Source organism: Manis javanica, chromosome 2 (assembly GCF_040802235.1).
Source record: "Manis javanica isolate MJ-LG chromosome 2, MJ_LKY, whole genome shotgun sequence".
NCBI lineage: Eukaryota > Metazoa > Chordata > Mammalia > Pholidota > Manidae > Manis > Manis javanica.
This window is the reverse complement of record NC_133157.1, coordinates 5,286,030-5,305,469: the sequence shown is the minus strand read 5'-3', so window position 1 is coordinate 5,305,469 and position 19,440 is coordinate 5,286,030. Positions and strand designations below refer to the sequence as shown.

Here is a 19,440-nt window from a genome sequence, read left to right as displayed (position 1 = left end):
GAAGATATGGCCAGCACATATTCCATCTTTTTCAAGTAAGCTTGCTTCATATTTTAAAATTTGAGAATCTGTTAACCAGTGTCCAGCCCACTGATTAAGTAAGCATGACCCAAACCTGGTGAGGAGTACTGACCATGAGGGTTCTTCCGAGTTAATTTCCTGCTCTCTTCCACCAGTAAGGTCATGGCTGTGATGGCCTGAACACATTCAGTCCAGCCTCAAGAGACAGGGTCCAATCGTTTAGACATAAAGGCCACTGGTTGTTTCTTTCCTCCGCAGGCTTGGGTCAAAACCCTACAGAGAACCTTGTTCAACAGTAACAAACTAGTGAAACGGCTTCTCTAATGATGGGAGTGCCAGGACTGGGGTGGTGACTAAGGATTGCTTTCAATTCCTCTAGAATTTGCAGTTCCACTGGGTCCATTGGAGAGGGTCTGGCTCTCCCTCTAACAATTTGAAATACAACCTTCTAGCCTCTCTTTTTAACACTTTTGAGCTTCTCTTAGTAATTCTTCCATAGGTTTCTCATTCCATCCATCTAGATTCTATAATTTCTTAGCAATATCTGGCCAACTTTTGGTTACAAAATTGACTTTTAAAAGACCTTGTCCTACCTGAGCTTCTGGGTCAAGTCCTGAATACTGTCTCATCTGGTCCCTGAGTCTCTCTGAAAATGTAGTTGGGGTTTCTTCCTTTTCCCATTGGACTTCAAACACTTTCGAAACATTTTGAGATCTTGCATTTTAATTCTATCCCCTAGATTATTATTATCCCATCTAGGATCTACATTTGGGAACTTTTGTTCCCCTGACTGGACACCCTGGCCCGGTGGGTGTTTTTGTTCCCAAATGGACACAGCAGCTCCCCTGATCACCCCCCTCTCACCACCAGGGAATAGGATATTCATGATGGACATCAGTTCAATCTAAGTATATATATTAGGTCCTAGGAATTGATCTAGTTGGTCTACTAGGCTAAGGGGATCTTCTAGCAATGCTTAAAACTTCTCACCTCAGTACCCGTGAGGGGAGCATTAAGAAATTTCCCCTTGTCCTAGTGGGACCTCTCTCAGTGGAAACATCTTGGGATTCCTCGTGGACTCCCCAGAAGGCACGGGGAAACTCTAAGTCCTTCTTACATTGTTAAGTCCAGGGAGAGGAAATTTTACGGAAAAATACCTCTAAAAACTGAAATCAGTCAAAGGGAGAAATAAAGTTTAAAATCTATTTATTGCTTACAAGCTGCAGTCTGGGGCCGCTTCTCTCTCTCAGGCACCAGCATCAGCCAAAAACCGGCCCTCCCCCTCACCTCTCAGGTACAGAATAGCCTTCCATTGCCCAGGTAATTACCCACTGATACGGAGATGAACTTCTCTCTACGTGAGGAAAGCTGCAAATGCACTAAAGCCATACTTCTTTCCACCTTTGAACGCCTGTTGATATGCGGATATGCCAAAGCCAGGTGAGATATTCTGGAAATGTTAGTTTTACCCACAGGTTGGGAGACAAGAAAGTGGGTCCCAATGTTAAATAGATATGAGTGGGGTGGAAAGAGAAAAAGGCCAGCAAAGTGCACTGAAAAGACCCAGAATCAATTAAAGCTCAAAAAGACAGGAGCAACTTGGCCTGGAATGTTTTGAATATTCCTCAGATAAAGGAGAGGGCACCTCAGCATAGCCTGTCCTTATTATGCTAATCATACGAGCCCAGCCTCTTTTCTTTTTTTTTTTTAACTTTACCTATATGCTATTTTTTTTTCTTTCTGACCCCAAAAAGTCTGCAACCCAGGAAATCAATTCAGCATGCAGGCACAGCCGTAAACAACATAGCAAAAGGCAGGAAGGATTTCATCCCAAAGATTGCATTTTAATACCCAGGAGGTCAAGAAGCAAGACCCTCAACTTACTCATTAGCAAACAGACAATAACTCTGCCCCCCTTGGAAAAAGGGCAGCCAGTCCTGATATGCTCCCAAACCAGGAAGCTGCCATCCTGGGAGGGGACTAAAAGCAGTAAATTTCTTGTGTTAAGCTAATTTTGTAGAATTCCCCAGAGGACTGATAAGAAATATGTCTCATCAAAGACACCTGAGACCACCTAACAAGTCTACACCTCCAGGTCCCGGCCACATCTTAAAGAATCCTTAAAGAGGGAACCCCCAACCCCTGGGGCGCTCCTCTCTCTGAGGCCACCAGCATCCTCAAAGTGCACAACCTTTTAACTTAAAACTTTCTCTCTCCAACCTCCCAGGGCGCCCCTTCCTCCTGAGGCGGCCTCACTTTCTCTCTCCAGGAGTAACTCCAAACAAAACTCTCACTCCGCCTCACCGCCGTGTCCCCGCCCCTCAACTCTTGGTTGCGGCTGCGGCGGGGGGAAAGGGACCAAGGAAAACACACAAAGCTCTCCCAACACCAGGGCTTGTCCTGGGAGGTCTCTTGTAGTTCCTTCCTCCCTAGCTTTCCCTTCCCTGGTGTTGAGGGGAAATAGGGGAAGCGCCCTTGGTAACCAACAGATTCCTCAGGTGAACTGGAGGACTTATTACCATCAAAAAATGACTCAAACCTGGCGAAGCCAGTTTTCATCTGATCTAACTTTAATCCAGACAAAACAGCAAAATTTGATCATCTTCTGTTTGTCCTTAACCCGGTACAGGAGGCGTCCCCCCAGTACCGTAACCTTCACCCCAGCAGGCTATCTGGGGGGAATTCCAAGGGAGCTCATCTGGTTCCCTTTCTCTGATTCTCTAGGCCTAGAATTTGTATTTCCCATCCTTCAAGAGGTCCCTGTGTCTGAGATCCTTGTGTACTCAACCCCCCATAATGGAAGTTTCTTGCACACATCCCGAGATTACACATCTCAGCCACACACACTCGACCTCTGAAAAATGCCCAACCACCAAGGCAGTACTTATAGCCCAGTTTTCCCACCTTGGCTCGTGCACAAGGTTGCCTGGTTGCCGCGGTGCCTGCGTTTTCTCCCCTGCGTCGGTCACGCTGTCTCCGCACAACAGTCTCGGGTCTCCTATTGGCTTCCGTGCAAAGGTGAGATGCCCAGACACAGCGGGCCGCCCAAAGCCCTGGGGACACATCTTCCCACTCCGCTTGGGCCCCCACCTCGCACAGGCAAGAGGATCCCGGACGAGCCCCCAAACTGTGCGAAACACACTCACTGGTCCAAATTCAGTAAGTGGACACGGAGACAAAGAGACCAGTGGAGCGAGGCTTTAATGACGGTCTTGCAAGATCGGGTGTCTGGTGGGCAGGCACACCTGGGGAGTTTGGTGCCAATAATTTATCTCCTTGTACGCAGTTCCCTCCCCTGGTTCCTCATTGGCTGAGCACTACAGGGTTCACATTCTTTCCCGGACGTCGCCTAAGCCAGTTATATCTTTCCTTTACATTTGTCTTAATTTTATTGGTAGGTTTAAAAAACTCAAACAGGTATTGCCAGGCCCTTATCAATTCCCCCACCCCCACTCAGCCTGAGCAGCTTCCACCACGTGGCCCTTTGTTAATACCTTACTGTTAAAATGTTTAAACATCCTAGTGGGAATAAATCACATTTAGGTTTTATACTCTTTCCTAACAGCCAAAATACCTATTTTGGTCATGTTCACGCATTCATATTAGCAGTAGAAATAATACTGGCCAATGAGACATTTGGGGGAAATTGCCTGCCATTGCGTAGCCCCTTTACTTTAGTGACTCAAGGTCTAAACTGACCCCAGAGTCCTCGATGATGCTAAAGGAGAACAGGAGATACGAGGTGGGTACTTTCAAACCCTGGCAGCAAAGGGGGAGGCTTTCAGTCTTTTGCAAATGGCCTGTGGAGAGAGAAAAGTGCTTTTGTGGTTAGCTGGCTCCCTGGGGACATTTTGAATGTGGACTTGGTCCCACCCCCACCCCACCCCTAACAGAAAAACAGTGTGTGGAGGTCTGGGGATCTCACCATGCTGTCTCATGTTCCTTTTGAAAGCACAGAGAAAAATGTACTTTGATGTTACACCTTGTTTTAGGATTTTGGCCATGGTTTATATTACATTAAAAAAATTACTGCATTTCCTAGATCTTTCTAAAAGTTTTCCTGCTCAGGGTGCATTTGCTTTTCATCTTTCCTGTCTGTCATTTCCACTAGTCTTACTACAGGCTAAAAGATGATGAAAATGCACTCTTCAGTCAGACTTTACAAGTACAGGGTATTCTACAAAGGAGTTCATTTTTTAAAATTAAGCTATCATTAATATACAATCTTACGAAGGTTTCACATGAGCAACATTGTGGTTACTTCATTCACCCATATTATCAAGTCCCCCCTGCCCCCCACACCCCATTGCAGTCACTGTCCGTCAGTACAGTAAGATGCTGTAGACTCACTACCAAAGGAGTTCGTTTTAATAAACGCGGAGCAGTGCTGTATGTCCTGCATCACACTAGGCAGGTGCTGATGTGCTGGTCAGAACCTGGTCTGTGCCCCAAAGGAGTGTACGGACTGGTGACAATACAGGGAGTAACTGCCCTGTAGTCTGGTGCCCCTGGGCCAGGTGCAGAAATTCTCTGCACGCAGTGTGCGTGGAGCTCTAGGTTGAGGCTATTGCCCTGTTACACAACTGAGAAACTGAGGCCCAGAACGTACTATCTTCAAGACACTATGGTCCGAAATATAAACAAGGCTTTTCCACCAGGGAGCCCAGGCTTATTGTACTGCAAGGGGTGTAGTGATAGAAACAGACAAGTACCCAAATGAGAAGGGGAAGGACTCAATGGGGGGTGAGGGTGTGTGTGTGTCCCCAAATGAGAAGGGGAAGGACTCAATGGGGGGTGAGGGTGTGTGTGTAGTGATAGAAACAGACAGGTACCCAAATGAGAAGGGCTCAATGGGGGGTGAGACGGTAGGGAGGAGGACATTCCGAGACTCAGTAAGCCTCGACAGGTAAGGCAGCACTAGAGTTTGTGTGGGGAAACTGCAAGTTTGGGGGGCCTGTTATGTGCAAGGAGCAGTATTTGCCAACTGCCAGTTACCTGCAAGACACTTGGCAGCTCTGGTCTGTACGCTGCCACAGGTGACCCTGCTAATGACATGGTGGCCGGCCAGCTGACTGGCAGGGCCACCTCCCAAGCTTCTGGGGCTGCCTCTTGTCCAGCATCCATCTCAGTGGGATTTTACCTGGAGAGTGACTTTGTCAGATTTGCACTTCTGCAGAGCCTGCTTTGGTGGCAGTGTAGAGGTAGAATGAGGGGTGCGGGGCCAACAGGGGACACCGGTCAGGTGTGGTGGGACATGGAAAGGGCAGGACTGACCAGAGAGAGTTAGGAAAAGTGGCCCTGATGTGAGTATTATTGGGATGAGAGGGAGAGGGTGGGGCGTGAATGACAGGAGTTCAGAATGGTTTGAACATGGTGGGGTCTTATTTTATATGGGACTCTATACTCCATTTCCAGTAATTGTAGGCTTCTCTGACAACAAATTCTTAGATGCTGATACAAAACTCCTTTTTTTTCTTTGACTTTTTGGTAGTGAGAGAGAGGAAATGATTGTGTCTTAGAAAGGTTAATATTTGGACTGCTGATAGGGACAGAAGTTAGGATAGAGAATTCTGTTTTCTAAAATTGACTGTGTAGGAACATTATAATATAAAAAGATTCCTGGGGAAATATTTAAACCTTGAGCTAATTTGAATTGCTTTTTGATTTTCTTATTTTTTAAAGGAGATTTCTCTAGGACCCTACTTAATTTATTGTTAATTTATTGCCTACAATGCCCATAACTAGGAAGTAATAAAACTGCAATTATTTAAAAAGAAGGCTGCATAATTTGGACTCCTCACTAATTTCTAGCAGCCTCCTCTGGTCCCTGGCCCCATCGGGTTACTGGAGCTTCCCTGAACCAGAGCCGTAGGGCAGGAGCTGTTGACTGGACGGCTCTTGCTTGGACTCTGGGGTAGAATGCAAGGGCTCCATGTCCTTGGATGGGAAAATAGAAAAACTGTGTTTTGCTAACCGCTAGCTGAAAATGAGCCTATTCGCTTGAAATATTTTTCATTTTTTTAAGAATGTAGGTAACCACAGTTATTAGCAATGCGTGTGATTTTGTCACTAGTGAAAATCAGATATTTTCAGTCCTGTAACAGTTGTATTACTTTAATTCATCACTACTTTGAAGTGACAGTAGTTACCATTGGTTCTTGTTACTTAATGTGTTAATAAAGAAGCGTAGGTTTAACGCATGGCTAAAGTGCTATATCTCAATTTTTAAGAATATTTTGAGGCCTATTTCAGTTGTTCCTCTTTGCAATCCTTCATATTTATCTTATGCATTTACAAACTTTATTCCGAGGAGCCTGTAGGACATCACCATGGGGTCCACGCACACACAGAGGAAGACCCCACCCTCAGGAACCTTGGTGTGTCAGGCAGGCCTCGGACCCTGTGTGAGCCGTGCTTCGCTGCTGGTCAGATCCACCTCCCTAGCCCCAGTGAGCTTCCCCTTCGCAAATCCTGGTCCTCAGTGTCTTGTGATCTTATAAATTAATCCACGAAACAGTGCTTATCTCCTGTTAGACTTGCTGTTGAGGCTGTGTATTTTCATTGACTGTTTCTCCTGCAAGGAGTAGAGGCCATGTGATGACTTGTGGCATCATTACCACTTTCCTGTACCCCTGCTCCCAGCAGCTGACAAAATGTTTTGCGGTGCTGGGAAAATTTTGTTCCGTGTAAACTTAATGCCAAGACTGTATTTAGCTAAACTTGTTTTTTAAATAATTCAAACTGCTGTGGGTGCGGGTATAAATTACAAAACAAAGGACCATGTAGAATGTAGATAAAATGACTTGCATCAAGTTCGAGTTGTGGGAAATAATACTTTCCTTCTAAGCTCATATTATAAAAAGTTGTATGAGACTGTTATAAACTGACTTGAGAATAGTCCGAGCATGATCTCATCAGTTGGAACAGAGTATGAAATCAAACACGGAGCCTTCTCTCTTTTCTGAGGGATCTGTTTTAGAGATTTTTAAATTACAGAGATTCCTTGAACTGGAGGATAATAGCAGAGGGCCCACAAAGGAAATAAGAATAAAGCAACAAGGGTTTAAATAACCATGAGCAAAAGTAAAAGGGACTGTTTATTGCATCCGCCACCTCCCTACCAAGTGTCTCCTGGAGCCCCTGGTGTGGACAGTGTGACCGCACGTGGCTGGCCGCTCTGCATTCTGCAAGAGCTGTGGCCGAGGGCAAGAGTGCCAACAGGAAGGTGGGAAGCTTCCCAGGGATGTTTTTCCTGGAGGTGAAGTCTCTCCTCCCCTTGGGACTGAGCAGCCTGGCCGCCCTGGGGTTGGAGAGCATTTCCCTTCTCCTCCTCTTTGCTGGTGGTGAGGTTGGCAGCAGCTGGTGGAGTCTAGACCAGATCTGGCACATGGGAGAATCTTCTGTGAACATTTTTGATCAGTGACTCACAATTTTAAGAATGGATTATTTTTGTATAAAACGATCTTGAAGTTGTGCTTTAAAGACTCAAGCCAGTTTCTTAGAATACTCTCCAAGTAAGTTAATCACGCAGAGGTCCCGTGAATTTTGTGGCATCCTTCTTACCAAATTTTCAAACATGGTCAGGCCGGCATTTCAAGCTTGGAGCTGTAGCATTTCAGAGGTTTGGAGGCATTTTTAGACATTACCATGCTGGCTGCTTACCTGGCTGATTGGCACCTTTTCCAGAGCTTTGTTGCTGGTGGAAACCTTTTCCTTAACAGTGTGGTGAAATAACAAAAGGGTTTTGAAAAAGTGGGATGAGAGGCACTTTTGAAGATACAAATCTTCAATATATTTAAAACATGACTCAGAAGGATTCTGCAGAAAATGTCCACTGAGAAAAAAAAATGTAAGAATAATAGCAGATGTTAAATTTTATTTCCCAAGACTTAACAATAGCCAGAAGATCACTGGAGGAACAGAAGAGGGGGGGGTGGCGCTATTTGGGGTATCTTTTTTGAATGAAGCTTTTGGGCTTCTTTAGGGGTCTGACTTCCGGACCATGGGACTGGCAGAAAGTCCGTGTGTGAAGCCAGGAGGGTTAAGTACATTCTGCAACTTTGGCCTTGTAAGCTGTGATCATTTTTAAGGTTGACGAGCATAGTTCACTATGAAGTGAAGCAAGAAAATTTGGCATTTATACGTTGTGAGTCAATTTTGACATCAGCCTGGATTGGGAATTGACTGGGAGGTTTTGGTGTTGGCCTGTGGCTACGCTGCTGTGTCTCGATCCAGAGGCATGCATGAGCAATACTTCCCTTTGGGCCTTGGCCATTAATTTGTGGAATGGAGCAAGAACTGGAAAGGAAAATTGAGAGACTGCCTTGCATTTCCTGACGTCCTGTTGAATCAGAAAGCAGTGGGAGGCCCTTTCCTTCCTGACAAAGGCCTCACCCCGTTGCATGAAATTCCCAGCATCTGTCTCTGGGTCAGGGACAGCCCCTTTCTAACCCATACTTTATATCATAGTCACCACAGGGCAAGTCTCTGCGCTCTGCCTATTTCAGGTGTTTTCCAGGCCACTTCCCTCCGTTACGTAACTTTGATCAAATCCAGATGTTGCCGAATGTTTGATAGAAGAGGTCAAATGGCATTTGAGAAGAAAAGCATTTCTGTATTCATGTCTTTGGTTTAATTTCCTGTGGGCCTGATCTGCCAAAGTCGTATGCCCCTGGCCACTCGGTTGGGACACTAGAGGGAAACGTACAAGCACCTTTTCAGGACAACTTGAGGAGGTTCCTCCCACCCGTAGGGTACTTTTCCATGTTAGATTACAAATGATATAAGTGCCATCTGACATCTATTTATAACAGTTTTTCTATTTCATAATTGTTGCACGATTTTAAAAATAGTCCGCATTCTTTGTGAGATGTATGTCCAAATACAGAAAAAAGACAGTTTAAAATGTAATCCCACTACCCTGAGTTAACACTGTTAGTGGTACTGTTAACACATGGTCCTGAGTTAACCACTGTTCACCTTTCCTTCCAGACTTTTTTCAGTTTTAACAAAATTGGGATATACTGGGTTGTAATATGAACACTTAAACAGCATACTATGTTCCCAAGCCATTAGATGTTTTTTCCAAAAAAATTTTGAATATGTTCTGTTTTAAGGATGGATCACAAACTAACTTAACTGTGTATTGGTTGGGTTTGTGTTTTTTTTTTTTACTTTGACTTTTCTGTGCTATTATGTAAAAATCAGTACATACGAATCATTGTGTGGATTTCTTAGGATGGATAAATTATGGTGGTAGATTAAAGGTTATGGAATTTTTTAAAGATTCAGTTCGTATTTCCAGTTGCCCTCCTAAAATGTTACAGCAGTTTCTGTAGCAACTACTGGTATTGGTGAGAGTGCCCATTTCATTGACGTCTTAGCACTGAGCCTCAGGAAACTATCTGCCAGTTTGATGAAGAATTTGCATTTCTTTGATTACTAGCCAGGGTTAACATGCTTTCCACGTTGAATGGTAATTTAAACTTTCTGTGAATTGCCTATTCATGATTCACATTCACTTCTCCGTTGTGGAGGGATGTATCTTTCTCTTTTGATCTACAAGAGTTCTTTTATGGTGAGACTCCTTTGCCCCCTCGTAGCTTACTTACCATGTGACAGACGAGCACTCCCCGCTTGGTGCACTGACTGACTGGCTTGCTAAGCTGACCGCCATGCTCCTCCTTTATAAACCATGCCTCCCCGGTGCCCACAGCCCATGGGACAGGGCAGCCACTCCCCCACTCTCCCCTGCCACCTGAGTCACAGCCACAACAAGCAGCACATGTGTTTCCAAATCTCTTTGAGTATACATGTTTTAATTACCTGCTTAATATGAAGCCAGTAAAATGCAAGTGGGAGAAGATAATTGTTTCTGTGAAAATTGAGATGAATGCTTTAGACAGACTCACTAAAGGCAGGTAACTTTTAAAAAAACTGCTACCGGACTAGGTGTGAATGAGCAAACTATGAACTATGGGAATTGTACTGGGAACATAGTGAATGGCTCCAGTTGTCCTTCCTCCTGCACAAAATTGGAGCTGTAAGTAAAATGATGCATTTGTCTGGAGGCCTTGCAGAAAAAGAGCGCATCTAATGCTAACACATACCCACACTCGAAGGGACGGTCCTTGGCCCTGTAGTTAGATTAGCAAACCAATGTGCGTGCATTCAGGGTGCGGTGGGAGATCACATACTCTATTTAAAAAAATTCCCTACTTTAACCAGCTTTGTTTAGATAATTGATCGATCACTGATCATGATGGCGCTGGACATACTTTTAGAGCTGATGCAAATACTTGGGGATGGGGGGCTAACACATCACTAAGTTTTTTCCACATTCTAGGAAATGGTAGTTATAAGACCTTCTCCCTTCAAAGTATCTTTGCCTTCATGATTCTTCATAAGATGAAATTACCAAACACAGTAATGACATAATTTGAGATTTACTCTTTTAGAAAGACACTTCCTGAAGTTAACAGTATGAAAGCTAGAGTTGAAAGACTTTCGTTGGTTGATTCCAAAGAGAGATTTTAAAGGATGGCCGTTCCTGAGGTTCTCCAGTCGTGCCTCTGGAGGGATGGCCTGGTCTCTGGGATGTCCGAGGTGCGGAGTCAGGACCGTCCCTGAGAGGGTGTTACTGTCCAAGGAAAGATATTTGAGTAAAAGGTATTTGGGGGTCCTCTAAATCCAGAAAGAGGGGAAATTAAAGCAGTTTTGTTTGGTTACTGTTTAGGTTTGGCTTAAACATATGGTACTTGCTTCTTTCAAGTTAGAATTTCGCCTCTGGTCCTCTTTTTAAAGTGCAATTTCCTATTGTAGTTACCTTAAAGGAGTGTTCAGATTTCACTCCATAATATTCTATGACTATTAGGATCTACCTGGAGTGGATTTGCTAGTTTGAAAGAACCTTGTGCCTATTGTTGTTATCACAGATACTCGAGAGAGTTTGAGCATCATAGTTCAAGGAATAAAGAAAGAAAAAAGAAACTTCAGGAAAAAATAATGAGCTATTTGATCCCGTAGTGAACAATAGTCACACATTCCTATATGAGTTGTTAACTGGTTTTCAACTTTTAGAATCTATCTATACATAAAATATGGAAGACTTTTTATTATGGAATAATAATAAAAATAAAAACACTGTTACTGATTTTCACGAGGTAAAAGAAAATGTAAAGAAGGCCATATTTGAGAGTGAGCAAGCAGGGAGGAAAGCTGGAAGGAAGGGCAAGATGCTGATATTCTCTTGAAATTAATAGTTGAGAGAACTGGAAATTTGAAGTTAACCAGTGGAGGACGGCACAGGAGGGATGGGGGGAGGGGAGCAGGGGGCGTAGGGACATGGCTTACGTTTACAGAGACAGAGGGGAGCACCTAAAAAATAGCTGTTGCCTCTGGGCATGGAGAAGAATGGGATAGAAAATGTTTGTCTTTCATTATAAGCCCTTCTGTACTGTTAGTTTTTTTACATTACGTATATACATTAACTTCAGTACATTTTTAAAATATTTTAAAGCAAAACCCTTTTACTCCATATTACTACATAAGCAATGGCAAAAATATAAGGATGGACTGTATTTCCATTTCCAACTGAATTCATTTTGAATTAACGAATTTTAAAAGCGTAAACTATTTGGGAACAGTAGTTAGCACCTTGAAATGAAAATACTTACGGTTTTCGCAAGATTTGGGAAAGGAAGAATCTTTTTTTTATCACCTTTCTTACTAATATATAATATGTACAGATGTTAAGAAATGAAATAAATTAGAAATGTATGATGATGGAAACAAACCTTTTTGTTCCTGAGAATAAAACTAATTTTCTTCCCAATTCTTCTGTTTCCCTCTTTCTCTTCCAGAAGCTCTTCAGAGGCCAGTAGCGTCTGACTTTGAGCCCCAAGGTCTGAGCGAAGCAGCTCGTTGGAACTCCAAGGAAAACCTCCTTGCTGGTCCCAGTGAAAATGACCCCAACCTTTTCGTTGCACTCTATGATTTTGTGGCCAGTGGGGATAACACTCTGAGCATAACTAAAGGTAAAACAGCTGTGGTGGTTGCAAGACACTGAAATCAGGGGAAAAGGTGGCTTGATTGGCCATCTCTTTGATGATGAGAGCAACTTTAAAGTTTGGAATGTAGAGGCATGGAAAAAACAACAGTATCTTTATAAGAGAGATACTTTTCCTTAAGGAGAAGAGTTCTTGCAAAAGTCTTCCAAAAAAACAAGAAGAGTCCTTAGCAAAAACCGAGTTTTCCCTATTTCATACTGAAAAGGACACCTGGACCAAACACTGAAAATACTTCCCCCCCCACCCCCAAAAAGCTTCCTTATATTAGGAACAGAGTACTTGAGTAAACATAATAGATTTACAAAACCCAGGCTATATATTTATCTGTATGTTCAGTACAAACAGGAAGCTTCATATATAAATGTGCTCACATACACTTATAAATGTATGTATTTGTGTGTTATGTGGACTTGTTAAAATGAAGTAGGTATTTAGGAATTTGGAGATTTTTAGTTATACAAGAATAAATGGACCTGAATAAAGCCTTTAAAGCTGATATGTCTGACTTGATCTTTTCTTCTAAGGTGAAAAGCTCCGGGTCTTAGGCTACAATCACAATGGGGAATGGTGTGAAGCCCAAACCAAGAATGGCCAAGGGTGGGTGCCAAGCAACTACATCACACCTGTCAACAGTCTGGAGAAGCATTCCTGGTACCACGGGCCGGTGTCCCGCAACGCCGCCGAGTACCTGCTGAGCAGCGGGATCAACGGCAGCTTCTTGGTCCGGGAGAGTGAGAGCAGTCCTGGCCAGAGGTCCATCTCGCTGAGATACGAAGGGAGAGTGTACCACTACAGGATCAACACTGCTTCTGACGGCAAGGTGGGGCCCTGTCCGGGAGCCGGGGGGCTGCGGGGGCCCGAGGTCCTGCCGCAGAGTCCAACCACGATGTCCGCAGACACTTCCCAGCCAGCAGCAGGCGTTGTGCTGTCTGCCTTGTGAAGGGCTGTGTGTGAGGATGGCCACATGATGCCACGGGCTCTGGCCTACTGTGGTTCCCTTGTTGTCTTGCTGGAGTTTTATCAGCAGTCTGATGAGTTAGGTGGAGTATCTGTTGGGCTTTAGATATACTTTTTACATTAAGACTCATCCTTTTTATTTTGATAGTAATTCATCCTCAAAGAGTAAAATCAAATGGTAGGTGATTATTTTTAAAGTGAAGATCACCTACTAGTAGCTTATCAAAGTAAGTCTGGTACATGCCTTCTGCCTATGGATAGAATCGTGTGTTGTGTGTCTGTGTGTGTACATACATACATATATACACACAGTTTTTAAACAAAAATGAGAATACATTATACCAATGGATTTCCAAACCCAACCGGTAGTTTTGTGAAGGAGTTGATAGAGATGGTTTTGTGATCTTTATATAAACAGTCCCTAGAGTCCATGAAGGGAAGGGAGGAATTAATATTTATACAGTTCCTAGTTTGCTGGGGCATTTTTCAGTCATTATCTCATTTAAACCCCACCTCAGTCCTCAAGGCAGATATGGCTGTCCCCTGCATTTTTGCATTAAGGAAATGGAAGCCCAGAGGGATAAAACTTCTTGCCCAAAGTCTCATGGTAATTGGTGGAACTACGCCTAGGTCCCACTGTCCGCTCTGCTGCACCACACAGTCACCAAGGTGTAGACAGGTGGATTGTCAGGTGGGTCCAGATGGTGTGTGTGTTTTTAACAATACAGAATGCATGCATGTGGCTAAAAAAAAGAACAGCAGAATGGATTAGTAATTCTGTCTCTTAATTCAGCTCCCCTGCCCAGAGGCAACCACTGTGACAGGTTTCTTCCAGAGTTGCTCAGTGTATATATGTTTATATTTTTAAATAAACACAAATGATGCGACTCCACATCTGATAATTCTTGGAGATTGTCTTATGGCAGCACATTTAGAGCTGCGCCATCCTTACTGATGACTGCACAGCATGGACGGGCCATCATTTGTTTAAGCAGTCCCTGCTGGTCAGCTTGCAGACTGTTTTCAATCCTTTGCCTGTTGTAAATAATGCTGTTATGAGATGGCTTTCAAATCTTTTTAAAAAGCTCAGTGCATTGTAAAAAAAAACATTTACATTTTTATACAATACTCACACGAGGAACAAAAGGTTTGTGAAATGCGTACTTTGTGTGATGAGCTCTAATACTTTGTATTCCATTCTGGTTTCTTTCATTTTCTTAAAAATTCTGGTCATAACCTGCTAAATTTATTTCATAGACCCATGAGTGGGTCATGACCTGTGGTTGGAAATCTATACTTCTTTGCCTGCAGTGCTAAGTGTCTGCAAGGTAAGGTGCTGGAATAGATTGAAGGTTAGGTGTATTTAAGATTTGTAGATACTGCCAGATTAACCTTCTACAGAAACCGTACAAATGTGTTTTCTCACGAGCAACATGTGACATGTGAGAGGCATGTTACCCCTCATCCCTTCAGTGATGTGTTACCATACTTGTGAAAACATCTGTGTCACTGATTGGTAAAGGCAGCACCTCATTATGTTAGGGTCCTATTTTGAGTGATCCCTATGCCATTTCATAAATTTCTCTTCCCCTGAATATTTGAAATACACCAAATTTACATGTATTTTATAGTTAAATAAGTGGTTTTAGGTCTTGATGTGCTTTCTGTTTTCTCTCATTGCTCTGTCTCTTCATGAGCCAATACCAGACTTTTCATCGTTATAGCTTTATAATATGTCTTCATATCTAGTAAGTCTAGTCTCCTTAATCTTTTATGTCTATCCTCACACATCTGTTCATATCATACAAATGCACATACATTTCTTAGCATCTTATCTGTTGTTTATTTTGCATGTCTCAGTCTTCGGGCTAGAGTCCTTACTGCTGATGAGGGATCCTGACGCTTTCCATCCTCGTAGACGTCTTGTCGTGCAGCCCTGTGGTTTGTATGACAGGCAGCATAGTCTCTTGTTGCTGTGCGACTAGAGGTCAGCCTTACCAGCTTGCTTTTTTGGTCATTGTTCTCGTCCCAGATGTGGAGCTAGGTCCTTCCGTTCTGCAGGATGCATTCCAGGGTGATGGACCCTTTGAAACCTTGCCTTTAGACCTGAAGGGTTCCATTTTGTTGAATTAGGACATCAGAGTGCACCGCCCATGAGGGCGGTGATTTCCTGGAGTGGACAGCTTGCTTCCCATCTGTGCTGTTTATCCAAGGCGAGCTGTGCCGCACCATGGTCATCGGTTGAGGTTTGTGCTGAACAGGGTAGTGGAGCTTTTCCCTGGAGTCGTTTAATCAGCATCCTTGGAACAGATGCAGGCAGGCATAATCTAGTTTGACAACTTGTTAGCTGGGGGTTGGTCCAAAATATTGTTCAAAGGAAGAGAGCAAGGCCTGTGTGGGGGACACACGATTTGCAGAATTTGACCCATCCGACAAGGAAGCCAGCCCCTCTGCCTAAAAGCTGGTGTGTGCCCGGGGTTCCTTTCCTTTCTGGGGGAGCATGGATGAGCCCGTGTCCACCACTGGGCCACTCATCACAGTGGGCTAGGCCCCTCAGCCTCCTCCCCCCATCCCTGGCAAAGACTCTCCCATCAGCTCTCTGAGCACCTGGAGACTCCTCGGCCCGTGGGGTCACCAGGCCGACCATCTGTGGAGGTGCCTCTCTGAGGGCCATGCTTAAGGGGCTGTTGGGTGGGGTCCCGCTCTGGGAAGGCGTGAGCAGCATCAGAGCGGGGAGCTGTTAGAGTGACACATGAGACAGTGTGGCTTGGCTTTGAGAAAAGCTGCTCACATAGCAGAGCTTTGATGCAATCTCTTCTGGATTTCTGAGGGGAAAATTTAAGGTTGGTGGGAGGGCCTGGCTCGGGTTGAACAAGTTTGAGTCTTATTTTCAAATTAGCTAATCTTTAGAAAACAAATCCATTTAGAAGATTCTTCTCTAAGGTCCCAAAGGACTTCCGGCCTCCACCCTCTTGGCTCCAGTTTGCCTCTCATGTTTCTGAGCTCTCAGCTGTACATGTGGCTGGTCAGTCAGCCCAGGGCCACCCTCTCGGGGCCCAGAGCCCTGGACTCTGAGAGTGTCCAGGTGGATTCTCAACAGAGCCGTACCCAACCGAGCCATTGCTCTTTCCTAGTAGTCTTAACAGTCTTTAAAATGTTCGGATACTCTGGGATTTGAATGGACTTTTTCAGTTTGTAATTCTTCCCCACTCCGTCTAAATTGTTCTTAGTTCTGGTTATTTATTTGTGTCTGCAGCTTGCTTCTGTAGGGGTGCTGCTCTCCAGTTCCGTAGGTTCCTATAGCCCTTGATGGAGTCTTTCCTTTTCTCTAGAGAGGTGCCCAGCTGACATTTATTTTGGTATAGTCTGCTGCAGTGACAGGTTCAGGTGGGTAGAAATGGAATTTGGGCTTTACCTTTTGTGGAGGTGACAAGGTGGGCCAACTGAAGGGCATCATGAATTCTTAAGATTTACCCACCCTGACAGTGGCTGTGCAGGCACAGGCATCCTGGTGAAAAGCCTGCTAAAATAACGGCTGGCCTTCCCTTGCCGAGGAGACTGGGCACATTTTTAGTTACTGCTTCATTATTAAATACTGCCTTCCTGCTGATGTGTGAGGGGCTCTCCGGGCAGCAGGGCTTCCCAGCTGAGCAGCCGGTAAACATCACATCCAAGGTGGGACTTGGCGGTCTGAGGCAGCTAAAGGGTGCACAAGTCTACGTCTGATAAGCCTGTGAGTCTGGCTGTCAGTAAGAAAGCCATTTCTGGTGAGTTTCTTTGACAAGTCCTATCTTTTGAGTTCCTGCATGATTAAGAGGAGGCGCAGCCCCTGGCTGAGCACCCAGAATGTTTATGTAACTGGGTGCATAACATAGTGACATGCCATTCATAATGCTAATTTCACTTTCTTCTCCGAACATGCCACGAATTCTTGATGAAGATTATTACCTTCATTACCAAAATGCTGCTCAAAAACTAGAACTAATCAGAAGGAAGCCAACAGACTGGACTGTTAGCAGAAGTTGGCTATGCAGTACGTTTAAGGGAGAGTGGCTTTAATATTTAATAAGTGTCAGTATGTAAATTTTATGGTGAAAGATGAACTAAGTCACAGGGTCTGTAAATTTAATTATTGAAAAGGATGAAGTCTGCCCATTCACTGAAACCTCCTGTAACTGAAATCTGTAAGAGGCGCCTGTGAGGGAATCAGAGGGGACCGAGAACAAATTCTGCATAAACGAGGACTGGGGGGCACCATTAGTATTCTGTGGGATTGAAGGCACTTGACCTTTGGGTTGGGTGGCTCTTCTTTCAAGCTGATGGGGAGAAATAGGTAATGTACCTTGCTCCCCGGTGACCTGCCCCAGGAGCCCAGCAAGTGCCCCCTGCTGTGCCCGTGCTTCCCGAGATGGGCGGTGCTCCGATTGCAGGGAGTACTGTTCCGGGCTGGCTTTTTTCTCCTCACCACACTCCTCGGTAGGGAAAGCACCGTCAGTGGGCCTAGCCCAAGAGAAGCGGGGCTTGGAGCATTTGCAACCTGCAGTAAAGTAATTGGACAGCTGAAGTTTTCCAGAGCGGGGCTGGGATGAGGCTCTGTCCCTACGTCCCACTTGATCTTCTCATGAACTGCACTGACATTGGTGACTTCCACTGATGAGTGCCATGCACGTCAGTGTGTGGGCAGGAAACAGGACAGGCTCTGTGGAGCCAGCTTCCCCTCCTCGGCCCTCCCCCTGCACTCAGTGTGCTGTTCAGGAGCCCGCGTGTGACTCACAGCCTGTCCCTGGAGCAGTTCACGTAGCGGTTTCTCCTCAGTACTCAACTCTGAAGCGTTACAGTGAGCCGCCCCTCGCCTGGAGGCCTGCCATTCAGAGGGACCATTTTACCGAGGGACAAGTTCCCAGAGCTGCGGGGTCCTTCTGGATAATTCTTGGGTTTCTCAGAAATTTATTTTAGGTTTGCTATCAAATGTTTGTAAATTCTATACCTGTAAGTCAGAGTTTGCCACTGACTTGTCTTAGGTTTAAAAATTAATTTGTCATCTCCCCAAGCAAAAAAAAAAAAAAGTCTCCTTGTTAATCAACCCTATTTACCCTCCTGAAAGTTGCAAACAGGATCAACTTTTATACTAGCTATTATTTATTTTCCTTTAAAAATATTTCCATCTGATACTATAGACATACAGAAAGGAAGGAGCCTGCCATCCCCAGCAGCCCAGGCCTCGTCCTGCCCTGGGTGCTTCATGCTTTCCCTTCCCTTTTCTTTAAGTAGTAAGACAGCTACAGCTGATGGATGCTCTTCCTTTTCCTCCCTCTGCCCCCTGTCCCAAATCTGTCCTCCCCCCGCCCCATGCCTTTGCAGCTTGGACAGGTGTCAGGGACACCTTGTGATTTTCAGTGTCCTTTCTGTCTTCAGTGGCTATTGGCTGCTGTCAGGGAGCGAGTAGGTTCAGTTGTGTGCCTGGAGCCCAGATGTTCTATGTGGATTTTAATGTGGAATCGTTTTTTCAAAGGAAGCATCCCTTCACCACCTCACTCAGGAACCACCCACACTGCTGCTGCTTGTCAGCCCGCTCCTTCCCCTCCCTCCCGTCTTGCACCCGTGTGAGAACTCCACAGGATGGGTTCCCTGCACGGGCTCTCCCGCTGCAGATCTCAGAGACTCGCGGGACCTTGAGTCTGCCGTCCTTTCCTTCCTTCCCTGGGGAAGAAAAGGCTGAATGGCCTTTGTGCAGCCCTCCGGGCCCCACTCTGTTCCTGGAAAGTGCTGATGGGCATCCCACGTGGCACGCAGCTGGGGTTTGCAAGCGTTGGCCTCTGGTGCTTCTTACTCAGCCCAAGTCGAGGGAGAAGGAATGAGAGGGAGGTTTATCTTTTATTGAATGATTTTCATCTCTGATTACTGTTTAGTTCTAGATAATTATATAATCATAGGTTTTAGGTAGTAAGCATAATTACTTAAAAATGTTCTTTTCCAGTCAGTAAACCCTAAGTATTGCTCTTCATTAGTTTAATCAGCAACTTTTTGTTAGCACCTATTAAGTGCTCATTTCTTGTTCTGGATGTTGGAGATACAGGGTGGAAACAGTTCAGGACTCTACTCTCAGGAAGCAGATGTGCTCGTAGGTGGAGGCACACTGCAGCCAGGCAGACCAATGGGAGTATCAGTTGGTGGGCAGTGCAGTGCAGAGAAGCTAGTGCTGGGGGATGACTCTGGGTTAGGCAGCCAGGGGTACTGCATGGACACTTACACTCGGCTCCGAACTGTAAGGAAGAAGCAGGTATGTGATTAGGCGGGTGGAGGGTTTCAGGCAGAGGACTGGCAGATGCAAAGGCTCTGAGGCATTTTATCATGACTTTCTGCTCAGAAATGATAGCACTTGCAGAGAAACACA

The 19,440-nt window shown here is 44.9% G+C and overlaps 1 protein-coding gene across 5 annotated transcripts in view; it reads left to right on the top strand.

Annotated features, from left to right (window-relative positions):
* ABL1 (ABL proto-oncogene 1, non-receptor tyrosine kinase) overlaps nt 1-19,440 on the top strand; it is a 130,043-nt gene that overhangs the window by 83,756 nt on the left and 26,847 nt on the right. For all 5 annotated transcript variants that reach the window (XR_005058415.2, XM_037007910.2, XM_037007907.2 and 2 more), the window contains 2 exons: nt 11,883-12,056; nt 12,614-12,909. Coding sequence is in view for 3 of the 5 variants with exons in the window: in XM_037007910.2 (XP_036863805.1) it covers nt 11,883-12,056; nt 12,614-12,909 (470 nt within the window). In the remaining 2 variants the exon portion in view is untranslated. The remainder of the gene's footprint in view (nt 1-11,882; nt 12,057-12,613; nt 12,910-19,440) is intronic.